Below are 23,596 nucleotides of genomic sequence, written 5' to 3' on the forward strand. Positions count from 1 at the left end.
TCGTCAGATCTCTTTCCTTTCAACGCGAGTTTGAGGCGTGGGAACAGGAAGTCAGGAGGATTCAGATCTGGAGAGTATGGTGGATGGTCAATTTGCATCACCCCCTTTTGGGTCAGGAATTGTCTCACGATATTGGCTGTGTGAGGGCAAGCATTGTCGTGAATCAGAAACCATGAACCTTGTTCTGAGTCGTACCCTTTGTACATGTTTCATGAAACACTCAAAATTTCATGAAACATGTGCGTAGCAGTATTCAATGTTGTTCCCTCAGGTAGAAATCTCTAGCATCGTTTTGATACGTGATTTTTGTTTGTTCATTTTACCGTTATCAGTTTGGAATCGGACACACTTAACACTCACTTGGTATAACACGTCTCACACAGATCACAGTCGACTCAAACAGAACAACGGTGGATCTTCAATGGCGGCACCTGTCCCCACTCGTGTGCAGTGTTCCGTTGCGCCAGTGGCCAGTGTTGCCAGGTCGAGCACAGTGACTTCATTCAGCGAACATTATTGTCAGACGTTGTAATTAATTCCATTGAAATTACTACGAATTAAATATAAAATACTGCTAAGGATATATATAAATGAACATTTTTAGATACAACGTATACATTACAGACACAGATTTGCGAAGGTTCATTTAGTAAGTCAGTGTTTTGCCAGACTCAGCTATGAACATGCTTAATTTTTGGTAAGTTATTAAAAACTTGGGAATTTCCTTTATTTAATAAGATGTGTCAGTAAATTACTTTATCATACTATCTGTTAGCATTGGTATATTTTTATTTTTCAGCCTATTAGAAATGCCCCACCTGGAAAGAAATATGTCCGCTGTCCGTGCAATTGTCTACTCATATGTAAAAGTTCATCGCAGCGAATCGCCTGTCCACGACCAAATTGTAAACGGATTATTAATCTGGCGCCAAGTCCCGTTACGCCACCAGTCCCTACCATGCCTGGAATGTGTCGAGTTACATGCGGTCATTGTCATGACACGTTTTTGGTATGTAAATGTGTTTTTCTTCTTATCATTGTTTGAAATGTAAGTTGTGTACAATACAAAGGATCAAACGGTTTAGATGTAAATTCAAAAACTGAAATTTAAATATACAGTACTTAATTAGGTAGTAAGTTTAACTATTATTCATATGCGTCAATTTATGTCCTTAAACAAGTGTATAGGACCATCTTTTTAAGGAGTTTGGTTTACCAAAATGTCCCTTATATATCTAATATGTCTGTCCGTGTAACCGCCCAGGAGACACGGAATCTGAGGAACTACTTCGTGGATTCCTATCAAATCTTGGTGAGGATGTCATCATTATAGGTATTCTGCCATTAGTGGCAGGTCACTTGCTGCAACTGAGAAGCTTCCATACTTCACGGTTTTCCGCTAACCTCCTCGTCTTTACGTATGGTTTCTCTATTTTGGTATCGTCCATTAATTGTAGTCTCCTTCACTCCCTCCCTCTCTCTCTCCTGCCATTACACCCTCTACCACGTCCCTCATGGTACAATTCCTTCTTAACCAATGTCCTAACCAGTTTCTCTTCCTCTTCTTAATATCTAAAATTGTTCTTTTCTCCCCCACCATTTCTGACAACCTTTCATTCGTTTTCCGCTTGATCTACTAATTCTCTCCATTTTTTTTTACATACACATTTCGAAAGCTTCCAGCCGTTTTGTATCATCATTACGTAATGTCCACGTTTCTGACCCATACAGCACAATACTTTATACGAAGCACTGTATGAATCTTTTTCTCAACTCTTTGCTCAAGGTCCCACAAAATAGTATTTTCTTCCTCCTAAAAGCCTCTTTCGCCATTTCTATCCGTACTTTTATTTCACGTTCACACTTCATATCATGGGTAGTATGGAGGATTAAGGATGCAGAGGGTTACAAGTTAACAATCGAGTTCATTCTTCGTTGATGGATGTGACCCTTCCAGTTGATTCCAAGATACTAGACAATCTGAAACCGGTTCCCCATGTATCCCTATGTGAGTCATCATGAATGTCATCCTTGCTTGATATGCTGCTCTCAGTGCTGTTGAGATGAGCGGGTTAGTATATGTCTCAGGTTGCAAAATAATACGAGGGAGGATCAAAAAGTAATGCATCCTGTGTCACAAAAAATGTATTAATGAACATAGATCGAGACAAGCTATTGCTGTGCATAGCCTGAACTGTCCTCTACAGAACCCTACCCTTCAACATAGTCTCCATGAATTTGAACACATTTACGCCATCTTTGAACCCAGACCTCAAAAACTTTTTTGGAAAAATTCAGGAGGTTGCTTTTTGACCCATGATTTTACAGCTGTTTTAACTTCATCCAAATCATTGAATCGGCAACCACATAGATGTTCTTTTAAAGGGCCAAACAGATAAAAGTCAGAAGGGGCCAAATCAGGGCTGTAGGGTGGGTGAGGCACAACTGACCAACCCATTTTCGCAATCGCCTGAGTTGTGAAAAATGACGTGTGTGGGCATGCATTATCGTGATGGAGTTTGATGGAATGAATGTCTTTCAGTGGTCTCTGCTTCCGTAGCGCTTCCTTAAATTTCCGAAGTGTGTTTACGTAGGTTTCGCTGTCAATTGTGGCACGATCTTGCAGGAAATCAACAGGAATAACACCCTGTATATCCCAAAAGACTGTTGCCATAATCTACTTTGTTGATCTCAAAGACTTGAATTTCTTGGGACGGGGAGAATCACTGTGGCGCCATTCCTTGGATTGTACTTTGCTCTCAGGGTCATACAAGTATGACCACGTCTAATCCCCAGTGACCACATTTTTGAAGAAGTCTTGGATTTTCAACTGGAAATACGTCCAGGAGCTCTTGACAAATGTCCACTCGCCTCCGATTATCAACAGTTAATTGCTTAGGTACCCAGTTAGCACACCCTTTTCGATATCCCAAGTCAGCAATTATTCCTTGGGCAGAGCCTTACGAGATGTTCAAAGCATCAGCAACACACTGAACTGTAATGCGCCTGTCTCCTCGAATCAATTCCTCAGCACGTTCTCGATTTGCATCTGTGATCGAGGTTGTCAGCCGACCGCTTCTTGGTTTATCAGCGATTTCTGTTTCTCTGTTGCTAAACTTCTTCACCCAACGCCGTACATTGCTAATGTCCATTACCGCATCCCCATAAACATTCTTCAAGCGCATATGGATTTCCGTAGGTGGACAACCTTCTTTCGCCGAAAATTCGATGACGACTCTTTCTTTTAGCTTCAGATCCATGGTTCTAATAACTCAATCTGAAAAAGAAAAGACTACATTAGTGAAGGAAGGTACCTCTGTAACGTCATGCATAGATAAGTCAGTAGCTGTAATAGAAAAAAAAAGTATAATGAGGGAGGCATTACTTCTTGATCCTTCCTCGTAATTTGTCCGTGGAGTATAACACTAAACTGAGACTAAATGTCTTTTCCTCGACAAATCTAAAGACGTAACTGTTTTGTGCTTGCAAATATTCATATAAAATTCAAACTTCTATTGTCATGTTATGTTTATTGTGACAAACTAAACTCCTTCACTTAGTGTACACTGTGACACTACCGTTTTTTTTAGTAAGTAATGTAGGCTAGTCGCTAAGTTACAAAAAAAAAAAAAAGCTTTAGTTAATTGCATTTTTTAGAGAATATTTATTTATAGATATTATAGGATACACGATTTAATTTTTTCAGAACTTTTTAATGAGTAGTATTAATTATTTATTGTCACCAGAAGAAAACAGAAGTTTTTTTTTCTAATTGTTACATAATAAAAGACGACATATTAAATATGTGCTTAGAGCAGTGACGACATATTAAATATATGCTTAGAGCTGTATTATAAGTTCACATCATGTGCTACGTAATGTCAGTTTCCCGTTCCTTGATGGTATTACGGATTCAGAACTTAATAAAAAGTTCCTTGTGGACATATTCAAAACCAGATGCCTTTTTAGGCAATTTATAAAACAGCAAAGTTAGTACTTTAAAAATAGTCATTAATCTTCATTACATTACTATATTTCATTCATACTACTTTTTCTGTACAAAAAATTGTTTATTTCATGTCCACGTAAAACAGTAAAATAAATAAATAACTTTCATTTTTCGTTACTGCGGAAAATACTACACAAAAATTATAAATACATAATCAAAAATTCCTGCATTTCCGAAAATGCGATTTAAAACTTAAATTGTGATGAAAAGTTAGATTTGTTGTCGCAAATTGCTACGCATAAAGGAAAAACTTCAGAAATCTAATCATTATAGGTAAGAAGGAAATATTCTTAATGTATACTTACAGTTTCTGTATTATATTTTCAGTTTAATACGCTGAGTAATGCTCTTGCCAGATGTCCCCATTGTAGAAAAGTGTAAGTAGATTAATTAATTACTTAAGTATTTCCTTTATCATTTAGTCTGAGTTGATTTCAGTTATCTTAGTGCGTTGTTCAGCAAAGATACAAAATAACATCTTTATTTTGGGTTAAATCTTGGACTTCCTCTCCTCCTGAAGTGCTAGTTTTTTTTTTTTTTTTCTTTCTTCATCTTTATATATAAGGTAAGTGCAAATATTTACATTATATTCTAATTTACTGACTTGCTTCATGTTTCTATAACAATCAAATCCTGAATCAAATAAATATGTATTCTTCTTCGATAGTACGTTGACTTTTCCATTACACAGAAAGCATATCAACTCCAGTGGAATCATGAAATCAATTATTCTTTTAACTATAAAAATACCACTTCGTAAGTAGTACCATAACACTGTTGTAAAGAAGGTTCAAGGTCCCGTATCCGCATCAAAAAAGTACAGTTATTAAGGTGCACCTTATGTAAATACTCGATACAATAATATATATATGTTCGTGACATTTCAACCATGGCGATAAGATTTCTAGTAAGTGCTTGCCCGGTTGGTAAAATAGTCATCCAGGATTTGCACATTTAAGAGAATCCTGCTGTTGGAATTTCAGTAATAAAAAGACAACACTTGTTATTGTGTCGAGTATACAGGTTCTTGTTAAGTTCAAACATTTGCGATATATTAGGGAACACAGCAGGGTTTGCCCAAGTGGGCCCAGCCCGAAAAGACCCACCGAGTTTTTTCGGGTTGAACCCACCTTAAAAAAAAAACACCTGGGTTTTTGAGCTTTTTGTTAGTATATTATTGGTACAACTAACGTGATTACATTGAAAGTGATTTTTATCAGATTTTGGACTTTTCTGGGCAAATTAGATGCTTTCACGTTAAGATATACTGAATGCACTGAATGAATTGAAAAAATAATTAAAAAAAAAAAAAAAAAAAAAAAAACAGCTTGAGGTAATTGTAGAACAAATTAATGTATAGATTATGCTTATAGCCTGTTTGAAGTAAGATATGGAATTTTATATTTTAGTGTGCTCGCTATGAAAAGTGTGCTCGCTGTCTCGGCGACGCCGAGGGACGTTATCCCTAATCGGGTTTAAGACCATAGGTGCCGGTACTACCAGTAAATATATAGTGCATTAGTAAAACCATTAGTATTATTGTTTTATTACCTTTGATGGTAACACAAGTATTCTTCAGTAAAATTTGGTTTTCCAACAACAACAGTTTAGTTCAGTTATTTGTTGCTACTCTTCAAATAAGCATTCCACAGAATCAACACCAGCAATAGCGTAAAAATTCTTGTCAAATTTAAGAAGCTTAATGCTCGGAGTTCCGAAGATTACATAACTCTTACTATTTCAAATGCTGAATTCAAACTTCCTTACTAGTGGAAATTTCGATGTACACCAAGAAAAAGCTACATTAAAAAAAAAAAAAAAAAAAAAAAAAAAAAAAAAAAAAAAAAAAAAAAATGGGGAAAGAAGTGATCGGGAAATTCCCACAATTCAACGCACAAAGCGTCGCAACTGAATAATTCAACAATAACACTATTTATTTTACGCTGGAAGATATTGAATTTCATTTAAGACATTTTGAAACATTTACTTTATAAAATATGAATTATGTCTGTGTTAATTGTTTTAAATTAATTTTCTGGAAAGAGCCGTCTTGCAACAAGTGCTCGGGAAATTCCCGTAATTGAACGCACAAAGTATCGGAAGTGAACTCCAACCAGTGGCGGCGGTTGGACGTTAAAAGTGGGGGAGAGGGGCAAGACATGATCTGAATATTTGATATCAATGTTAGTTTTCCTGGTTGCTTGTAACACTTTGTTTGACGAAAGGTTATATAACTATTAGGATACTGTCTTTTTCAGTTAAAATACCATATATATCTTGTTTCATATTTTATTAAGTAAATTGACAAGAGCAACGCAAGTAGATACTAGCCCTTTATACTCTTAAACAACGAAGGTGTAAGAAGAGATTTGATTCCTTGCTCATGAATATCTGTCTGGAAAATTGTGTGATCAGATTAGGGGTCTATTTAATAACAAATTTGCAAAACAAATAAACAGAAAGTCAGAATCAAATAATTATAGTAATGAATAATGAGGCTTGTTTTGCAAAAGTTATATTGAAACTGGAAATTAATGAACAACTTATATTTTTAATTCCACGCATGCTGTTATATGTGTTATTACTCTTAGAATGACAATGAATACTACAAGCATATGCTACGACATTTAAAGAAATACTTTTGCAGCTTCCCGAAACATGTTCGCTGCCATTAAGTACAGTTTTCACTTTCTTGGAATATATCAAAACTCAGCAATACTTAGTCACTCCACATTCCAGTTATACAAAATAATCCTAAAACCTAGAATTATGCTGAATTCACTAAATTTAATTGTATATACAAAACTGTATATGTACACCCCTAAACTCGTATATTACACTGCAAAATTAATATACCTTACTGAGCTCCTTCGTGGCTAAGCGGTTAGCGTCCGCGCCTTTGACGTGGGGAAACCCGGGCTAGATTTTCGGGAGGAGCTGACGTGGTTCGGACTCCACGTTGATCATTAAGTCCACGTCTCATATAGCTTCGCTGCTGAACAGGATGTTAAACGGAAAAAAATCAAATCCAAATACTTCTTATTATTAGAAAGAAGAAAATACATTTTAGGAACTGTCGATTTTTGTGCAATTAAAGAATAACTTGTGAAGGACTTCTTTTCGTGCGAAATGTTATCTCAATTAGTTCCAGAGCGTCTGGCAAACATATCGAGCCCTTGCAAGAAGAAATGAAAGTACGCTCGAATTGTGGCGCTCCAATAGGTTAATTTTTGGGCCATTTTTAGTGGCAGTTCAAACGCAATTCCTGTAGCTTTCTTAATTCCACGGGAAGACAACCAATACGTATTCATGGAACGACAAATATTTTATGGCACCATTTTTATTCTATGAACCAATAATACATGCCAAACTTTATATTTCCAAATGAAACTATATACATTAATGGGTAATTTCAAAAAAGTGGGGAAGCAACTGCCCCCTTTGCCCCCCCTAATCGCCGCCCATGACTCCAACAATAAAACTATTTATTTTGCACTGGAAAATATTTATGTCGTATAAGACATTTTGAAACATTTATTTTATAAAACACGAATTATATATCTTTGTTTTATATTAATACATTTAGTGTTCATATTTGGCGAACGTTACTGAGGCTCCTGGGATGATTCGATCTACATTTCTTCATTCGTTTGCCTGTACCACACATACAACAGGGTATCACTTTCGGTCTTTAAAGTTTAAATTTTCAGGGTACAAGCACGAGACACACTAAATTTCCTGTATAGATTTTGGCGGCATACCAACGTAAAATTTCAAAACGGCGGCCATTCTTTTTTCAAAATAGCGGATATCCACGGTACAAAGTGCAATTTTTTTGTCTTTTAAATTGATATGTTCAGAGGAGAAGCACGAGACACTCTAAATTAGCTGTATATACTTTGGCAGCGATCCAACGTAAAATTTCAAAATGGCGGCAGTTTTTTCAAAACTGCAGTGAATAGAAAATTGTTGTGACAATTGTGACAAGTTGTGACAATGATAATCTTGAAATATAAATCACATTTTAACACTTTTACCCCAAAAACATTGAAATATTTCGAAAAAACCCAATTAAACCCAAAAAACCCACATGGGTCCAGGTGGGTTAGATTTTTTTTTTTTTAAACTGGCTTTTTCAAACCCTGGAACACAGGCTTCTTCGGATATATTTAGCTGATTATGATCAGTTAATATCATGTAATTCGTAGCTGAGAAAGGGAATAATTAAGCGATTTCTTTGAATTTGGATAATATGAGGTTATCCAATTCGGTTCAAGTCAACAAAGATAATAATTCATATATCAAATTTTATTTATTGAAAAAGAAAAATTACACCTCGAAATCAATGATGACAGAATTTAGTAAATAGATAAAAAAAATATCAGATATGTAACAAATTTTAGATTCGAAGCACTAAAGCTGTATGATTTTTTTCTTTCTTTGGTTTATGCTTGGAAGATCGTTTCGCTGCAAACACTGTAAGTTCTTCTGTTATCTGAAATTAACAAGCAGTAAATAAGTGCAGTCAGAATTTGACATGTATTATTGAAATAATATATATCAAATGACTAATAAACAGTTTGAATTTACGAATCATTAAACAATAAAGTATTGCACAAGAAATTCCCTATTGGGATGCTGCTTCAACAAGAATTTGGATGCTGATGATTGTCTGTTGCAAAAAATTTAAGTTGTTGAGATAATAGTATGGGCTATGAAAGTTTTATAAAATTGAAATTTCATTTCTTTTCTGAAGTTGACGCATTTTAAAGTAAATAACAATTTCTTTCGAGATTTTAAAGTAAATAATTTCTTTCGAGATGTTAATAGACCGGAACGAAGTTCGCTACAACAACCAGGATCTATTTGTTTGGTTTAATCATTGTGCAATTGAAATAATGTTGCGTTGAAATAACCACTGTAAAATAAGACCGTTACAAATGGCTTCTCCAAGTCAGGGTTTCATGAATATGAGAGTAAAATATGGAACTTAATTATCTCATTTCAAATTATAAATTTAAGACCGTTACATATGCACCTGAGCAGTTTGGATATGGGACCTTGAATCTTCGTTATACAGGGTAACAACGTTGTGGTGCTACAGTTGGAATATTTTATAGTTAAAAAATATTTTGATTTAATAGTTCCATTGGAGTTGAAGCTTTTAAACATGTGACAAGCCTTCTTCATCAGATAGAATAAACAGCATACCACCGAGGAAGAATATGCACTTGTCTATTCGAAATAATTAGTTTATTCAGATTTTGACCCAGCAGCATGAGGCACTTGGTGAGCTGTTTGAATAAAAGACGTTGCGAACGCAAGTCTAGCAAACCGTCACTAACGGTGAAGTACTAACGATGTACCCCAGTTAAAATAGCTAGTTGATCAGTTGAAGTTCTTAGAGATTTAATGCCATAGAGTTTTATTATTTATTGTGATTATAAAAACATAACTAGGTTTTCCAGTCGTCCCTGTTTTGAGGGGTCGTCCCGACCTGTTTCGTGTTTAGTCCTGGTCAGACGGTTAAATTTAGTTTCTAGTCATAAAGTTAGTGTTAACGATTTCTAGTGCTTCTTCCATGGAGAAACTTAATAGAAGACAACAATAAGAGGACTAGTGCTCTACAAAATGAATTTTGTAATGACTTGCAGTGAATTCTTTGATAAAATAAAGAGCAATAAATGCTTTTTGAAAGAGGTTCATTCAAGTGAAAAGTATAAGCCTGAATAATGTGTAGTATTTCTTCCCTTCTTCCTTGTTTTGCAGTTTGTCTTGCTATATATATATATATATATATATATATATATATATATATATATATATATATATATATATATATATATATATATATATATATATATATATATATATATATATACAGGGTGTAAGTGCATAGTTTCAGAGCTAAGGCTGTCCAAAGTCGCGAAAAACCCAAATTTCAAGAGACTCTATTTCGAAATCGAGAGACTGTGGATGATGGTCCTTATCAGCGTAAAGGAAGTTACACATACGCAATCCAAAAATGGACATTTCATTAATGTTCAATGGATGTGTAGATTATTCCCTGCAGGGTGAAATTCCCAGACATGTCATCAACCAAAATTTGAGATATGCTCTGACTTTGATTGATCCAAAGTAGGCAAACGATAAGCCTTGATAGCAGTGAACACGGAATCCTTTGGCGCGATGTCGGAAGAGTTAAGGATCGTCGTCAGCAGCACGGTCTCTCGTACTGGGGAAAACGCATGATGCGATGTTTTCTTTCACGCTTATAAGTAAAGAAAATGTGAAATATACCGTGACGAAATACATCGCATCACACGTTATTCCGAACACAAGAAAACATGGAGCTGCCGGTTCCTAAACTTCCACCTTCCCTTCGAAGCACTGGATGTACATTGTTGTCAAGGTTTACCTCCTGCCTACTTTGGACCCTTCTTGAAATCAGGGTATGTCTGAAAACTCTATTGAAAACGTATCTGAGAATTGCACCCTGTAGGAAATACCCTCTACACCCATTGATAATTGATGAAATACGCACTTTTGGAGTGTGTATGCGTGGCTTCCTTTACGCTGATAAGGATAACCATCCATGTTTCTCGAATTCGAAATAGGGCTTCTTGAAATTTGGCTTTTTCGCGATTTTGGACAGCCCAAGCCCTGAAACTATGCACTTTTCACCACGGGTCCATATGAACTTTTTCTCTTATTTTGATGTAAGGAATCACCTCTTTTATCGGTATAGTTCATTAACGCCCTGTATATATATATATATATATTTCAGCAGAAACAAATTTTTCTAGAGGAATTTAACTGCTTGAAAAATTAGAACAGCAAATTTGACGTTGACTAGCAAATTTTGAGACTAAAATAGATGACCAGGTTGATTTCTGAATTATTATTATTATTATTATTATTATTATTATTATTATTATTATTATTATTATTATTATTATTTGGTACGACAAATCAAAATCTGTTTTTCTGCATACTAATATTTATGCAGAGTAAATTTGTTTGAATTCTGAGCAATAGTAAGAATAAATCTTACATTAGAATTTTGATTTAACAAAAGAGACACTGACCAAAGCTTACAACTTTACTTTATTTTAAATTATAATTTGTAACTGTTTCGGATATCTAACATATCCTTCTTCAGACACGATCGAAATTAATGAAAATACAGACATATATATAAATGTTGTTATAACAGAGTTTAAATTCTTTAACCGTCATATATATATTCATTGTTATAAAAAATTTTTAAATTCTTTTAACAGTCATATATAGTCATTGTTGTACTTTTTTATTTTTATTTATTTATTTATTTTTCTTTTTCTTATTTACCGAGGCCTTCAGCCCACCTTATAAGTCTTCGTGTTCACTTTCCAATTAATCACTTCCTTTATTTTTGGTTCTTATAAGGGCCTTTTATTTTTATTTTTTTAAAATTTTTATTTATTTATTTATTTTTTCTCTATGTTATTCAAACTTCCTTGCCATGATAAAAATAAAAATAAAAGGCCCTTATAAGAACCAAAAATAAAGGAAGTGATTAATTGGAAAGTGAACACGAAGACTTATAAGGTGGGCTGAAGGCCTCGGTAAATAAGAAAAAGAAAAATAAATAAATAAATAAAAATAAAAAAGTACAACAATGACTATATATGACTGTTAAAAGAATTTAAAAATTTTTTATAACAATGAATATATATATGACGGTTAAAGAATTTAAACTCTGTTATAACAACATTTATATATATGTCTGTATTTTCATTAATTTCGATCGTGTCTGAAGAAGGATATGTTAGATATCCGAAACAGTTACAAATTATAATTTAAAATAAAGTAAAGTTGTAAGCTTTGGTCAGTGTTTCTTTTGTTAAAACAATTAATCCAAAGCCATGAATAGTCTTACTATAGAATTTTGAATGTTCACTATGAATTTTCATCGTGCATATTTCTCGTTAAGTTGAAAATTTATCAAGAGAATTTTCGATATATTACGCAGGTCAGTAAAATAGAATGTAGTTAAACATACGTTACTCGATATAATAGGATGCATATTCAGTATTCATTGAAAACTAATAATTAAAGGAACATTGCTTGTTAGTCTGATGTATTCCAACTTACGTTTTATTTTACTCCACTAACAACGTAATTGGTCGAAGAAAAATGTTTAACAGCACCCTAATTTGAACCTCTTCAATATCCCCTAAGAATCAAAATTTGAAACATGCTCCCATTTTAATCCGTCATGAACGTGTATATAGTTCCACAGTGTTCAATTTCTGAAAAAGGAGGAAGCAAATGTGTTTTACCGAATATGGTGAGGAAGCAAATATGTTATACCGAAATTAGATAAGTTAGGGTGCTTTCGGGATAACTAGTTTTTAATGAGTAGCATGCAGTTGAGTGCGAATATTCCTTCTTTTCATCCTAAATTTGTGTAGATATTTCTTGATAAGTGACTGAAATTAATACTTAGGCTACACTGCGACCTGTCATTAATAATGTGCTTCATGTTTAATGTCCGTTATTCCAGTGCTACCAGTTACCACAGTTTTTGTTACGCAAGACTTGTTAGACACGAACATAACTTTTTGGAAAACTCCGAGGCTTAATTTTTTTAAATTATTATTTACTGAAATTCCATAAATTTTTGAAGTAATTCCACTATTTGTCTAAACTAGGGTTGCCAGACGTCCCGGTTTTCAGTGAAAGAATTAACTGTCCCGAAAAAGGCTTTTGGGACGCATGTTTGTCCCGGTTTTTCTTCTTCAGATTGAAAAAATAACCTCCATGAACTAGAATGTCTCACCTAAACACGGAAGGTTTTCGAAAGATTTGTGTAGCCAATTAGTTTTACTGAACAAACAACATGAGTTTGAAATCACATCCATTCTTTCGTCCTATGGGTTGTTTAGGTTCCAGAGGGGAAGAAAGGATTGTAAAAAATTATTTAAGAGGGGACATACGTTATGTAAATAATTTCTTGAATATTATTTTCAATAATAGAAAAGTATTTTTCCCTGTGGTTGGCGTTAACGACTATTTTATACTTTAATCGGCAGCGCAGAACTGCTTTAATGTCAACAATGGCGATACTGCTCTAAGTCGCTGCATATGAACCGCATTTAAACTGTTCATTTTGTCCTGTCTGCCATCTTCTTAGGCATAATTTCTTCTGAGAACTGAGTTGTCTTTAATATATTTTCCCATGTGGTGTGGGGATAAATATTTCTAAAAATGCTGTGGACGCATTCAATAATTTCGGGATTTAATTTTTCCTTTATCTGATAAAATTTCCAGGCTTAAATTCCGTAACAACATACTCGAGCACAAGAAGTAGCACTTAAAGACACAAAGGTGTGTGTCTTGTTTAATTTTGATACTGGATTTTGTTTTCTACCAAACTTTTGGAGAGGCTGCGTAAGTCTTTCAAGATATTTAGTTATTGTTTATTGTTCTGAATTTAGCGTAAATGTATTTTTCTGGCTAAATGCTAAATTTGTATTACCTTTAGGGCAGTGTTTCTGACTCAGCTGATGTCGCAAGAAAAGAATAGTATCTCTTCAATCATAAATGGGAGGGCGTCGTAATTGGCGCAATATTTAGGACCTGTTAAACACAACAAATCGGAATTCGGAATAAGGGACGCAGGTCGCTTTTCTTCTTTTTTCATTCTTTGTACAGCCCTTGTAGGGCTTCATTTGTGTTAACTATGTCAAGAATGAACTGGAAAATTGTGAGTAGTAACCGGGAAAAGACAGGTAATTAATTGACCCTGAATAGTCTGAGATTGTCGTCCCTGTTTTTCGTTTACGAAATCTGGCAACCCTAGTGTAAAGTATCTTTATCCAGATTTAATTCAGATTCCGTCGTTCTAGAAAAATAAAATTCATTGAGAAAAGTATTTTTCTAAAAGTAAGGAGGCTGTATGTAAGATGTTCTTTTCCTTAATAGAATGTTTTGATTCATTTGAATGTTTTAAAAATCCAGAAATATCTGATTCCTCATTCTCAGCGTCCTTGTGTGCTCTTTCCAATGATTTAACTAATATTTCAAAATTTCTGTTAAGGTTAATGATATGGGCTTCTCTCTCTCTCCCTCACTCACTTTTTTTTTTTTTTTTTAAATAAATTTAGAACTACAACACAATGGATGCATTTTAAGTACAAAACAAATCGTATAATGAAGCATTCAGAACACAGAACAGAAGGCTAAAATTTTAAAGTGCTATGTTTTTGAATACACAAGAGTAGGACAGGAAGGGGCAAACTTATGGCTAAAGGGAGAGAAATTCGAAGACGTTAAGACGTTCCTCTATTTAGAAAGTCTAATATCCTCGGACGGAAGAAGTGAAAAAGACATAAGTTTCAGAATAGCGCAGACTAAACAAGCATTCATTAGGAAAAGAGGACTGCTAATATCAAGAAACGTGTCGTTGGACGTTCAAAAACGATTTATTAAAACTCTGGTATGGAGCATAGCGCTTTACGGATCAGAGACGTGGATATTGAGAAAAGCTGAAATATCCAAGCCGGAAGCATTTAAAATTGTTGGCGCAGAATGCTGCGCATACGATGGATGGAAAGGAAAAGGATTGAAGACGTACTAAAGGAAGCTAATGAAGGACGAGGATCTGAAGTCTGAAGGATAACGACGATAATAGGAAAAGCATACTTGGCCATCTTATTCGGCACTCCGATTGGATCACCGTGTTGATAGAGGGAAAGGCAGAAGGAAAACCAGGAAGAGGAAGATCAAGGATAGAATATATAGATATGAAACAGCTCTCCCAAGGGAGAGATAAGTTTTAAAATTTCCAGGTTGCCCATCAACGTATGGTTGAGGAGAATGAAGATGATGTTTTTGAATAGATAATTAATTTATCTTGCTTTTTGTAAAATTAAATATAGGACAAATTCGAGAATTAATTACCTAAATTTCAAAATGAAACTGGTTGATAGATGCTATGACCCTGTTGTGTTACTGAGAAAATTAATGAAAGTGTAACAAAGGAAGTAGGACCATTCATAGCATCTGGCAATCAAAATTTACTTTGAAATTCAGGTACTTATTTCTTATGTCATTATAGATTCAATTTAACCCAAAAGTAACCTAAAGAAAATTCAAACCTGCTAGTTTTTTGAACTCGGCACTTTATCTGTAAATTGACAGAAGTTAATTATTGTTGTTGGAAAAATGACCAGCAGGTATCATCATGCGGGTACATTGTACAACGTAGTAGCATCAGTGCAGTCAGTTTTTTGAGTAGTAAAGGTGCTAAACCAGTTTAAATTCGTTGCGGGATGAAAGTATAATACGGTGAGTGTCGTGTGTCCCTAGAGCAAATCTACAAGTGGGGTAGAAAGTTTAAAGGTGGTGTATCTTCTGTGGAGGACGCCACGCGATGAGGTTAGGCATACCGAACGAAAGCATTGTTGCACTGAAAGAGCTTAACTAACTAACTCTATGGCCTATGGAACCCGGAGGTTCAATGCCGCGTTCACAAAAGCTCTCCACTGACTTCTATCCTTAGCTAACTGCATTCAGTTTCTACTTTGTATTCCAATCTCTGCGAGATCCATCTTGTCCACCATATTGTCCTCCCATCTGCGCCTAGGTCTTCCTAATTGTCGTTTTCTGATTGGTCTTCAGTAAAGACTTTGAAAACGTTTCTACTTTCTTCCATTCTAGCTACATGACCTGCCCACCTAAGCCTCCTAGACTTGATGACCCTAACAATGTTGGGTAAACCGTATAAGTTACGTAGTTCCTCGTTATGAAGTTTCCGCCATTCCCCATTCCCGTTCCTCTTGGGTCCGAATATTCGTCTCAGGATCTTGTTCTCAAATACTTTCAGTCTATGTTCTTCCCTCAGAGTAAGTGATCATGTTTCGCAACCATACAGAACAACAGGCATGATTATAGTTTTGTATATTTTAAGCTTCAAATTCCTCGACAGAATTAGCGACAACAAGAGGTTTTGAACTAAATAATAACACGAATTCCCTGCTTTTAGTCGACATTTAATAATTTCTTCGTGAATATGATTTTCGTCTGTTAATATTGATCCTAGATATTTGAAAGTACCCACTTTATAAAAAGTATTATTTAATATTTTAACGTATCCATAATTTGCTGTATTACGGTCCCGACGCACTTCCATGTATTTAGTTTTCTCTGCATTTACTTCTAAACCCATGTCCCTGCAAGCGTTTAATAAGATCTCTGCATTTCTTTCTATTGTTCTCCTGTCATCCCCTATTAAATTTACGCAATGAAAGAGCTTATGAAGAAAAATATTGTTAAGCAAATAGTAATTAGTTTGAATTTTAGTGTTTTGTTCAGTATACACTTTTTTGTACTTGATGTACTGTACTGTACTGTAGTGAAGCATCTGGGAGATGGATGTCATGTCAGTTGACTGTTGAGAGACCATCGTGTCGAAGGCTGTGAGGAACTTGAGCAATTTTGTCAGGCCAAAAGTGATGGGTTTTGGAGCAGATTTGTTTCAGGAGATGAAATCTGGATACATCACCACCAACCTGAAACAAAGAGAGCGAGCAAGGAATGGCGCCGAGCACCTCGTCAAAACTCAAAAAATCCACATCCAACCTTCAGCAGGGAAAGTAACACTCGCTCTGTTTGATAATAGATAGCGAGCAGTGATTTTCTGCAATCAATTAAGAGTCCCAAAATATATTTCACCTCCACTCTACTCTACTAAACACGGAAGTAACACAAATCAACTACTACTAGGTTATCACAATATTGCGAGCGGTGATGATACTTAATGAGAAAAGCAAAAAGGCTAATACCACCGCAAAAATATACAGCAGAATTGTCTTCTATATATAACAGATAGCGCTTTCGGAAAAAACTTCTTCCTTCTTCTGCCTGTTAAAGACTCAAAAAGGATTTAAAACATGAAGGAAGGGTTTAAAAAAAATAAATAAAAGGTTAAGATATGTAGAAAACAAAATCTTTCCTTTTTGAGACTTTAACAGGCCGAAGAAGGACGAAGTTTCTTCCGAAGGTGCTACCTGTTATATGTAGAAGACAATTCTGCTGTATATCTTTTGCGGTAAATATTAGCCTTTTTGCTTTTCTCATTTACTTCTAGGTTATTTGATGTTGCAGAGTAAAAACGGTAATAGACAGTGATAAGTGGTCTTCTGCAATCAGTTAATCGTTTCAAGAACCCATTTCATCTCCACTCTAATCCCTCATCTAAAATCAGAAGTCATAAAAATGTATTACCTCTTCCGGTTTGAATATTAATTAAGATAATGTTACACTATACAAACCAAACACCTTCACGTGGTGTACACGTAACACTATTACTTGTTCTATAGTGCGATAAGTCACCATACCATTTTTTTTTAAATGGTCATCTAGACGCGCTACTTTTTTTTTTTTTTTTTTTTTTTTTTTTTAATATAAATGTTGCATACTTGGCTACCAATATGAAGCACCAACATTGGTTTTTAGTTTACAGTTTCTTGAATAAATTTCGAGGTTGCTGGATTGATCACATTACTTCGACCTCATCTGCTTCTATGGCCACGAAGTACTTAACGTTATCCCATCGTTGTACTTTGTAGCTAATTACTATGGGTTCATTATCCATGTGTCAGTGCTTTCAAACAACAATAATAACCCTTTTGACTTACGCCAACTTAGACTTACATAGTACTTTTGAAAATTACAACTAGCAGCGGGTATGAACTTGTTTGCAGCTTTACAGTATGAAACAACATACAGGGGTTGGACAAGGAAATCTAAAACGTTTGCAAAAGTGTGAAAATCATACCTAGTATGGTGTGGGGCCTTCTTTTGCGCCCAAAACAGCTTGGATCCGACGTGGAATGGACGTATACAGCTCCTGAATCGTGGTGTGTGGAATTTTGTACATAATGCTCTGAAATCAATCTTTCCTGTTTACATCCCAGAGCGTTCAGTTTCATATTCCGAAGGATATGAAGAAATCTTGTTTTATGCATGAAATAAGATGGCACAGACACAGATCCGTTGGTGTAATAAATGTGTCTCTTATCCCTACCTGTACATATAAATCTTGTCCCTCGTACGTCGTCAATGATAATGGTTGCTCTTTGGTTTTCTTTGTTGTGATAGAATCTGTAGGTTTTGCATGTGTTCTGGAGATTTGGTATTGTATGACATACCTAGATTTTAATTTAAAAGTTCAATAAAAAAAATATTTGAAGATGACTTAAGCCTGTGAGAGAGAAATATATTTTAATAACTATTTTTCTTTTTAAAATTTATTAACAGATCCTCCGTAGGTCCAGATTTTGCTAGAGGAAGAGGAATTATATTTATGGTTATAAGTATTATCTTCCTTGGAATCGGGATCGGAGTCACTGTAAGTATTTGAATATGTTACACTGATAGTTGTGTTTAAGTTGACTGCATACAGATAGTCTATATTTAAATTCTTCGAAGTGATTAGTGTTTGCTAAATTGATATTTCTCATTATTATAGTGTTTATACAAGCTCCGAATCTGAGCTCAGAATAAATAAAATGTGAGCAAAACACTATATTTATACAAGGCGCGTTCGGAAAGTAACCTCCGATTGGTAAATGGGCGTGAAGTAGTGGGGGTAGCACTACTATTTTTGTACAGATGTGCTTGGTAGATCAATGTGCATGTAGCCGTGCTAGAGTGAAGGTTGTCTGATCAGTAGTTCCACTTTTGCAGCGTCTCAAAATGTGTGATGCAATAGAAAACCCCGCCAAGTGCGAGGTTCCAGCTGTTGATACGTTTTCTTACGACAAAACGTATATATTCGACAGCAGCTATTCATTGGGAACTTTGAGCCGTCCGTGTATGGACCAAGTGTGATGAGTGAAAGAGTTGTTCGTGAATGGGCTCGTTCATTTAAAAGTGGACGAACAAACATTCATGACAAAGAAAGAAGTGGCAGACCATCAGTTTTCACTGATGAGCTCGTTCAGAAATTTGATGGAAAAGTTCATGAAAATCGGCACAATTTCGGAGGTTTCTGATGAATTTCCTCAAATTTCCAAGATTGTGTTCACAGGCTGGCTCAAGGCACAGGCGGAAGATTTACTGTTTCGGCAGTTTACTGTTGCCTCCATCAGACAGTGGAAAGACCGCTGAAATTTGCTGGCTGTATTGGTGTCGGCGGCGGCACTCTATACGCGTCGTAATGTACTGGGAAATGCTGTGGACACGTAGTAGAGACGTGGCGTCCGCGACATGTATAGTCCGTGGTTGTAATGATGATCGAGATGCAAACAGCAAGCAGAAGGTAACTAGAATAAAGAGCAAGATCGGTGGGGCTCAACGTCATACACAAGATGCAGAATTCGGATAATCAATCGATATTCCCATGTGCGTAGCAGCAGATCCTCCCTTTAACCTCAGCAGGTCTGGTTATCCTGGTCGCCAGGTGTCATCGTCCGTTTGGTCGATTTTAGTGATAAATTACTGACACTGCAACACAAGGCTCTTCAGTAAGCTCACTCCACTTTTTTTTTTTTTTTAATTCATTGAGTAACTTACAGACAACAAAGAATATAAGAGAGTATGGAAAGTGAGCAAGGTAATATCTACAAACGCTGTTAAAGAAATGAAAACCAGTTTCCAGAACTTTTTAGACCAGAAATTTGGATGTGCAGTTCATTACGTCATAATTATTGGGCACCCAAATGTATACACTATATGGAGGATGTTGAAGACAGTTACAAGGGTTGGATTTTTAGTAATGGCAACACTGCTATACATATACTCGGGAACAAAGCAATCCATTACAATTCATACCAGCGGTAGGTTAGATGCTGACCCTCCCTCAGAGCACATGAACCCGCCTGCCCTCCCTTCCATGCGCGTGCAGCGCCAGTAGTTAGAAGGCAATTCTGAGTGAGTGCTCGTTGACTACAGTCACACTGCGTGAGTGCTCGCGGAATGTGTTTACGAAACAAGATCAGAGGAGCTGGTTGAAAATTGAATGCGCTAGAGGTAGGAATGCAAAAGTGCTACGAAGTATTGCAAGATGTTTGCGGTGCAAGTGCATTACCATACCATACAGTAGCAAGGTAGGTCAAAGCCTTTAATGACGGACGAGAAAATGTCACAGACATGCCTCGCTCCGGCCACCCTCCTGTAAGTGAACGTGAACACAGTGCTAGCGGATCGGAACGCCATGATACGTCAACTGGCCAAGGAGACAGAACTAGCGCATTCGACTGTGCTGAGAATTCTGAAGAAGAACCGTGGGATTGCGTTAAGTCGGCTTAAGGTGGGTTCCACATTATCTGAATGAACAACAGAAGTGGCTGCGATATGATGCCGCTCGAACACACTTGGAGCGGTATCAACGTGAAGGTGAGGCCTTCTTACGGCGAATCATTGCTATTGATGAGACCTGGGCCAGAGCGTATAAACCACAGTTGAAACGGCAATCAAACGAGTGGCGTCATCCTGGGTCACCGAGAAAAACAACAGTTCGAAATACCGGAACCAATGTGAAAGCTATGCTCATCATTGCATACGACTGGGATGGTGCAATCATAGACCATACCGTCTCCCAAGGACATACCGTTAGTGCAGTTCTTTGCAAAACAATCTGCGAGCAGCTGTAAGACTAAAACAACACCACTTCCTGACGAACCCACACATCATTCTGCATGACAATGCAAAGGCACATTCAGCGGGTGCGGTCACTGATCTGTTGTATCGTTGGGGCCGGAAAGTGCTGTATCACCCCCCGTATTCTCCAGATTTAAGTCTCTGTGACTACGACTTTTTCCCGAAGGTAAAGGAACCACTTCGTGGGGCACGGTTCTGTACAGTTGGTGATGATCTCCGGGAGACCAATCGCTCCATCTGCACTATCCAAAGATTAGGCACTGCCAACGGCATCCAGCGGCTTTCACATCGCTGGGAACGCGTAATTCACAATGCTGGTGATTACATCGAGGGCCTGTAAAACTTCGAACCTTGTACTCTGCTTCTCAAGATATACCGTTGTTGCCATTACTAAAAATCCAACCCTTTTATTAATTTATATAATATCGTTGTGTAGATACTTGTAACCGCCTGAGTTCGGGTCACTGTTCGGGCTTCCATTTATTTGTAACCGGCTGGAGTTCTGTTCGCTGTCCTTGGCTCGTGGTATTACCAATAAGTATACTCCTGATACTTTAACTTACCTGGACAGGACGACGAAGACCTCTCCAAGAAAGGTTACAAACTGTTTCCCAAAAATGCTCGTCGGTCTCAATAATGAGATGAGCATTAGGCGCCGAGAGGTTCGGGTGTCTCGTCTCGAAAACCTCACGGACGATCAGACGGTCATCCAGACCATAACGCACACAAACATCACCCATACAAACAACGAAAACACACTGAATTAAATGATATTATACTTATTTATTAGAACACTAAAAAAAAAAAAAAAAAAAAAAAAAAAAAATAGCAAAGAGGAATGGACACAACACTGAACACTGAGGATGTATATCAATTTTAGTCGCTGAAATCACGCTTTGCCCCTTTCGGGTAATATAGCCCTTTATATATATATATGATTAAGATTCAGATATCACTACAAATTCTTCTCTCACACCCTTGACACACTTGGGGGGTAGCACTGGGGGAAAGTTGTCTGGATCGTCCCACGATGAATCCAGTTGTTACGCTGAACAGTCCTGCAGCGTAAAGGTGAATCTTCAGCAAAGTAACGAAAAGAAGATCTCCACAGTGGAATACTGATATTGGAGGGCGCGTATATAACTTTTTAACGCACTAGGTTTATGAACCTGGGACTTCACTAGTTGGGGCTAGCCGTAAGAAAACGTCCTTCACCGGCTAAATAGCTTGTGCCCCTTCACAAAAAGTCGTATCTGAAGCTCGACACGAGATGCGTGGTTTACGGCTTCCAGACCTGGAGTCAAACTCCTCGAGCATCCAAGCTCAAGCTACGGGTTGCAATGGTCAACGGAAAAGTATTGGCAGTTCATTTCAAAATTCACTCAGTGAACTCACCTGTATGCACATACAAACAGAATACGGAAAACAATTTATGTTAATTTTAGTCAACTGCCTATAATGCACTAGACACAGCGATAACACTGGCGTGAGAAAGCACAGATAACGAACTGCAAAAATTGTGAGGCTGGTGCCACTTTGGCTACTGGGACATCTGGTCAGCCCGTATTTCTCTAATCTATTGTAATGTTTCCATAAGCGATTAAAGAAAGCACTTAATTCAGTTCCAAATAACTGCAGAATATATACTGTGTATATAATGAGTCAGGGAGAAACACTGAAATGGTTAGTCACTAACTGAAAGGTTCTCAGCAAAAGCAATGTTTTAAATATATATATGAAAAAATGATGAAAGACTTCTTTGTCCAACTGTGTGGGAAAGAAGCAATTCCCGCCAAAGAAAGAACTTATGTGCATTGCAGAATAAAGTATAAATCGAAAATAATAATCACTGTCTTTACGGAATATACAGAGTGTCCACAAAAATCCTTCTATAACCTGGTAGCGGTTATATACTCTCTGGGTCACTTTCTACATTTTTGGTAAGTACGGTGGCTCAGTGGTAGAGCGCTTACCTTTCGTGCGTAGAGTCCGTGGTTCGATCCCCGGCCAATTAAGTTTGTGGTCAATAACATCGGGTCCGTGCGTGGTTTTTCTCGGTGTACTCCCACTTTCTCATCCTACCAATTTTTCCATCATCATTCACTTGTCTTAATCACCTTCTCCCTTAGCCTAAAGGGCATGGGACGTTAAACTGGAATATTTACATTTCATTTACATTTTTGTTCTTAATCGTCTAATTTATTTACTAAAATTCGAGAGAAATGGGAAGGGGGGACTTAAGGAAAAGCCTTAATACATATTACATTGGTGCGATTGAAATGCTCGATCGAGTTACGCATACGATGAGTTCTGTGTGTTCAGAAGACATGCTGGGGGAGGAGGGATCACGTGGCTCAGTGGTAAAGGACGTGGAGTCCCTGGTTCGTTTGTGGTGGACAACATCGTATCCGTGGGTTTTCTCGGGATACTCTCGTTTCCTCCTAGTTTTCATTCTACCAATTCTTGCATTGTCATTCACTTCCTTTTATCGTTGTCTCTCTTAGCCGAAAGAGCATAATCGTCGGACGTTAAACTGAAAGATTTCATTTCAGAAAACATGCTGGAGTGCCCAGTCAGTCAGGAGGCAGTGTGTTGGTGAACAGTCGTGTGTCATGTGAAAGTGCATCATGGAGAACACACAGGGAACATTCTGCACATCTGTCAGCGGAAAAACATGAACAATGCCCTTAGACTAGATGGAGGGGTGATTAAATGCACCATACACCGGTGGTTTGTGAAATTTCATGCCGGAGACAGCATTGAAATATGAGCCTTGTGGTCACCGACCACTTTGCTGTTGGAGACGAGTTAGGCATACACTTATATCGTTTGTCAATCGCCAGCTCGCGCTTTCGGTAAGATGAAAAAGTTGGACTAATAGGAGCAATGTAAGTCGATTGTCGTCTGAAACTGTGCATCATGTGGTTATGAACCAAG

General features: G+C 36.7%; 1 protein-coding gene across 1 annotated transcript in view; it reads left to right on the forward strand.

The window, feature by feature from the left end:
* Positions 1-23,596, forward strand: part of LOC145675585 (type 1 phosphatidylinositol 4,5-bisphosphate 4-phosphatase) — a 60,760-nt gene that overhangs the window by 19,983 nt on the left and 17,181 nt on the right. Inside the window, exons 3-5 of the mRNA XM_081746112.1 lie at positions 800-1,009; positions 4,337-4,386; positions 18,317-18,407. Of these exons, the coding sequence (XP_081602238.1) occupies positions 800-1,009; positions 4,337-4,386; positions 18,317-18,407 (351 nt within the window). The remainder of the gene's footprint in view (positions 1-799; positions 1,010-4,336; positions 4,387-18,316; positions 18,408-23,596) is intronic.

This window comes from Thermobia domestica, chromosome 18, assembly GCF_964235325.1.
Source record: "Thermobia domestica chromosome 18, izTheDome1.hap1.1, whole genome shotgun sequence".
NCBI classification, from domain to species: domain Eukaryota; kingdom Metazoa; phylum Arthropoda; class Insecta; order Zygentoma; family Lepismatidae; genus Thermobia; species Thermobia domestica.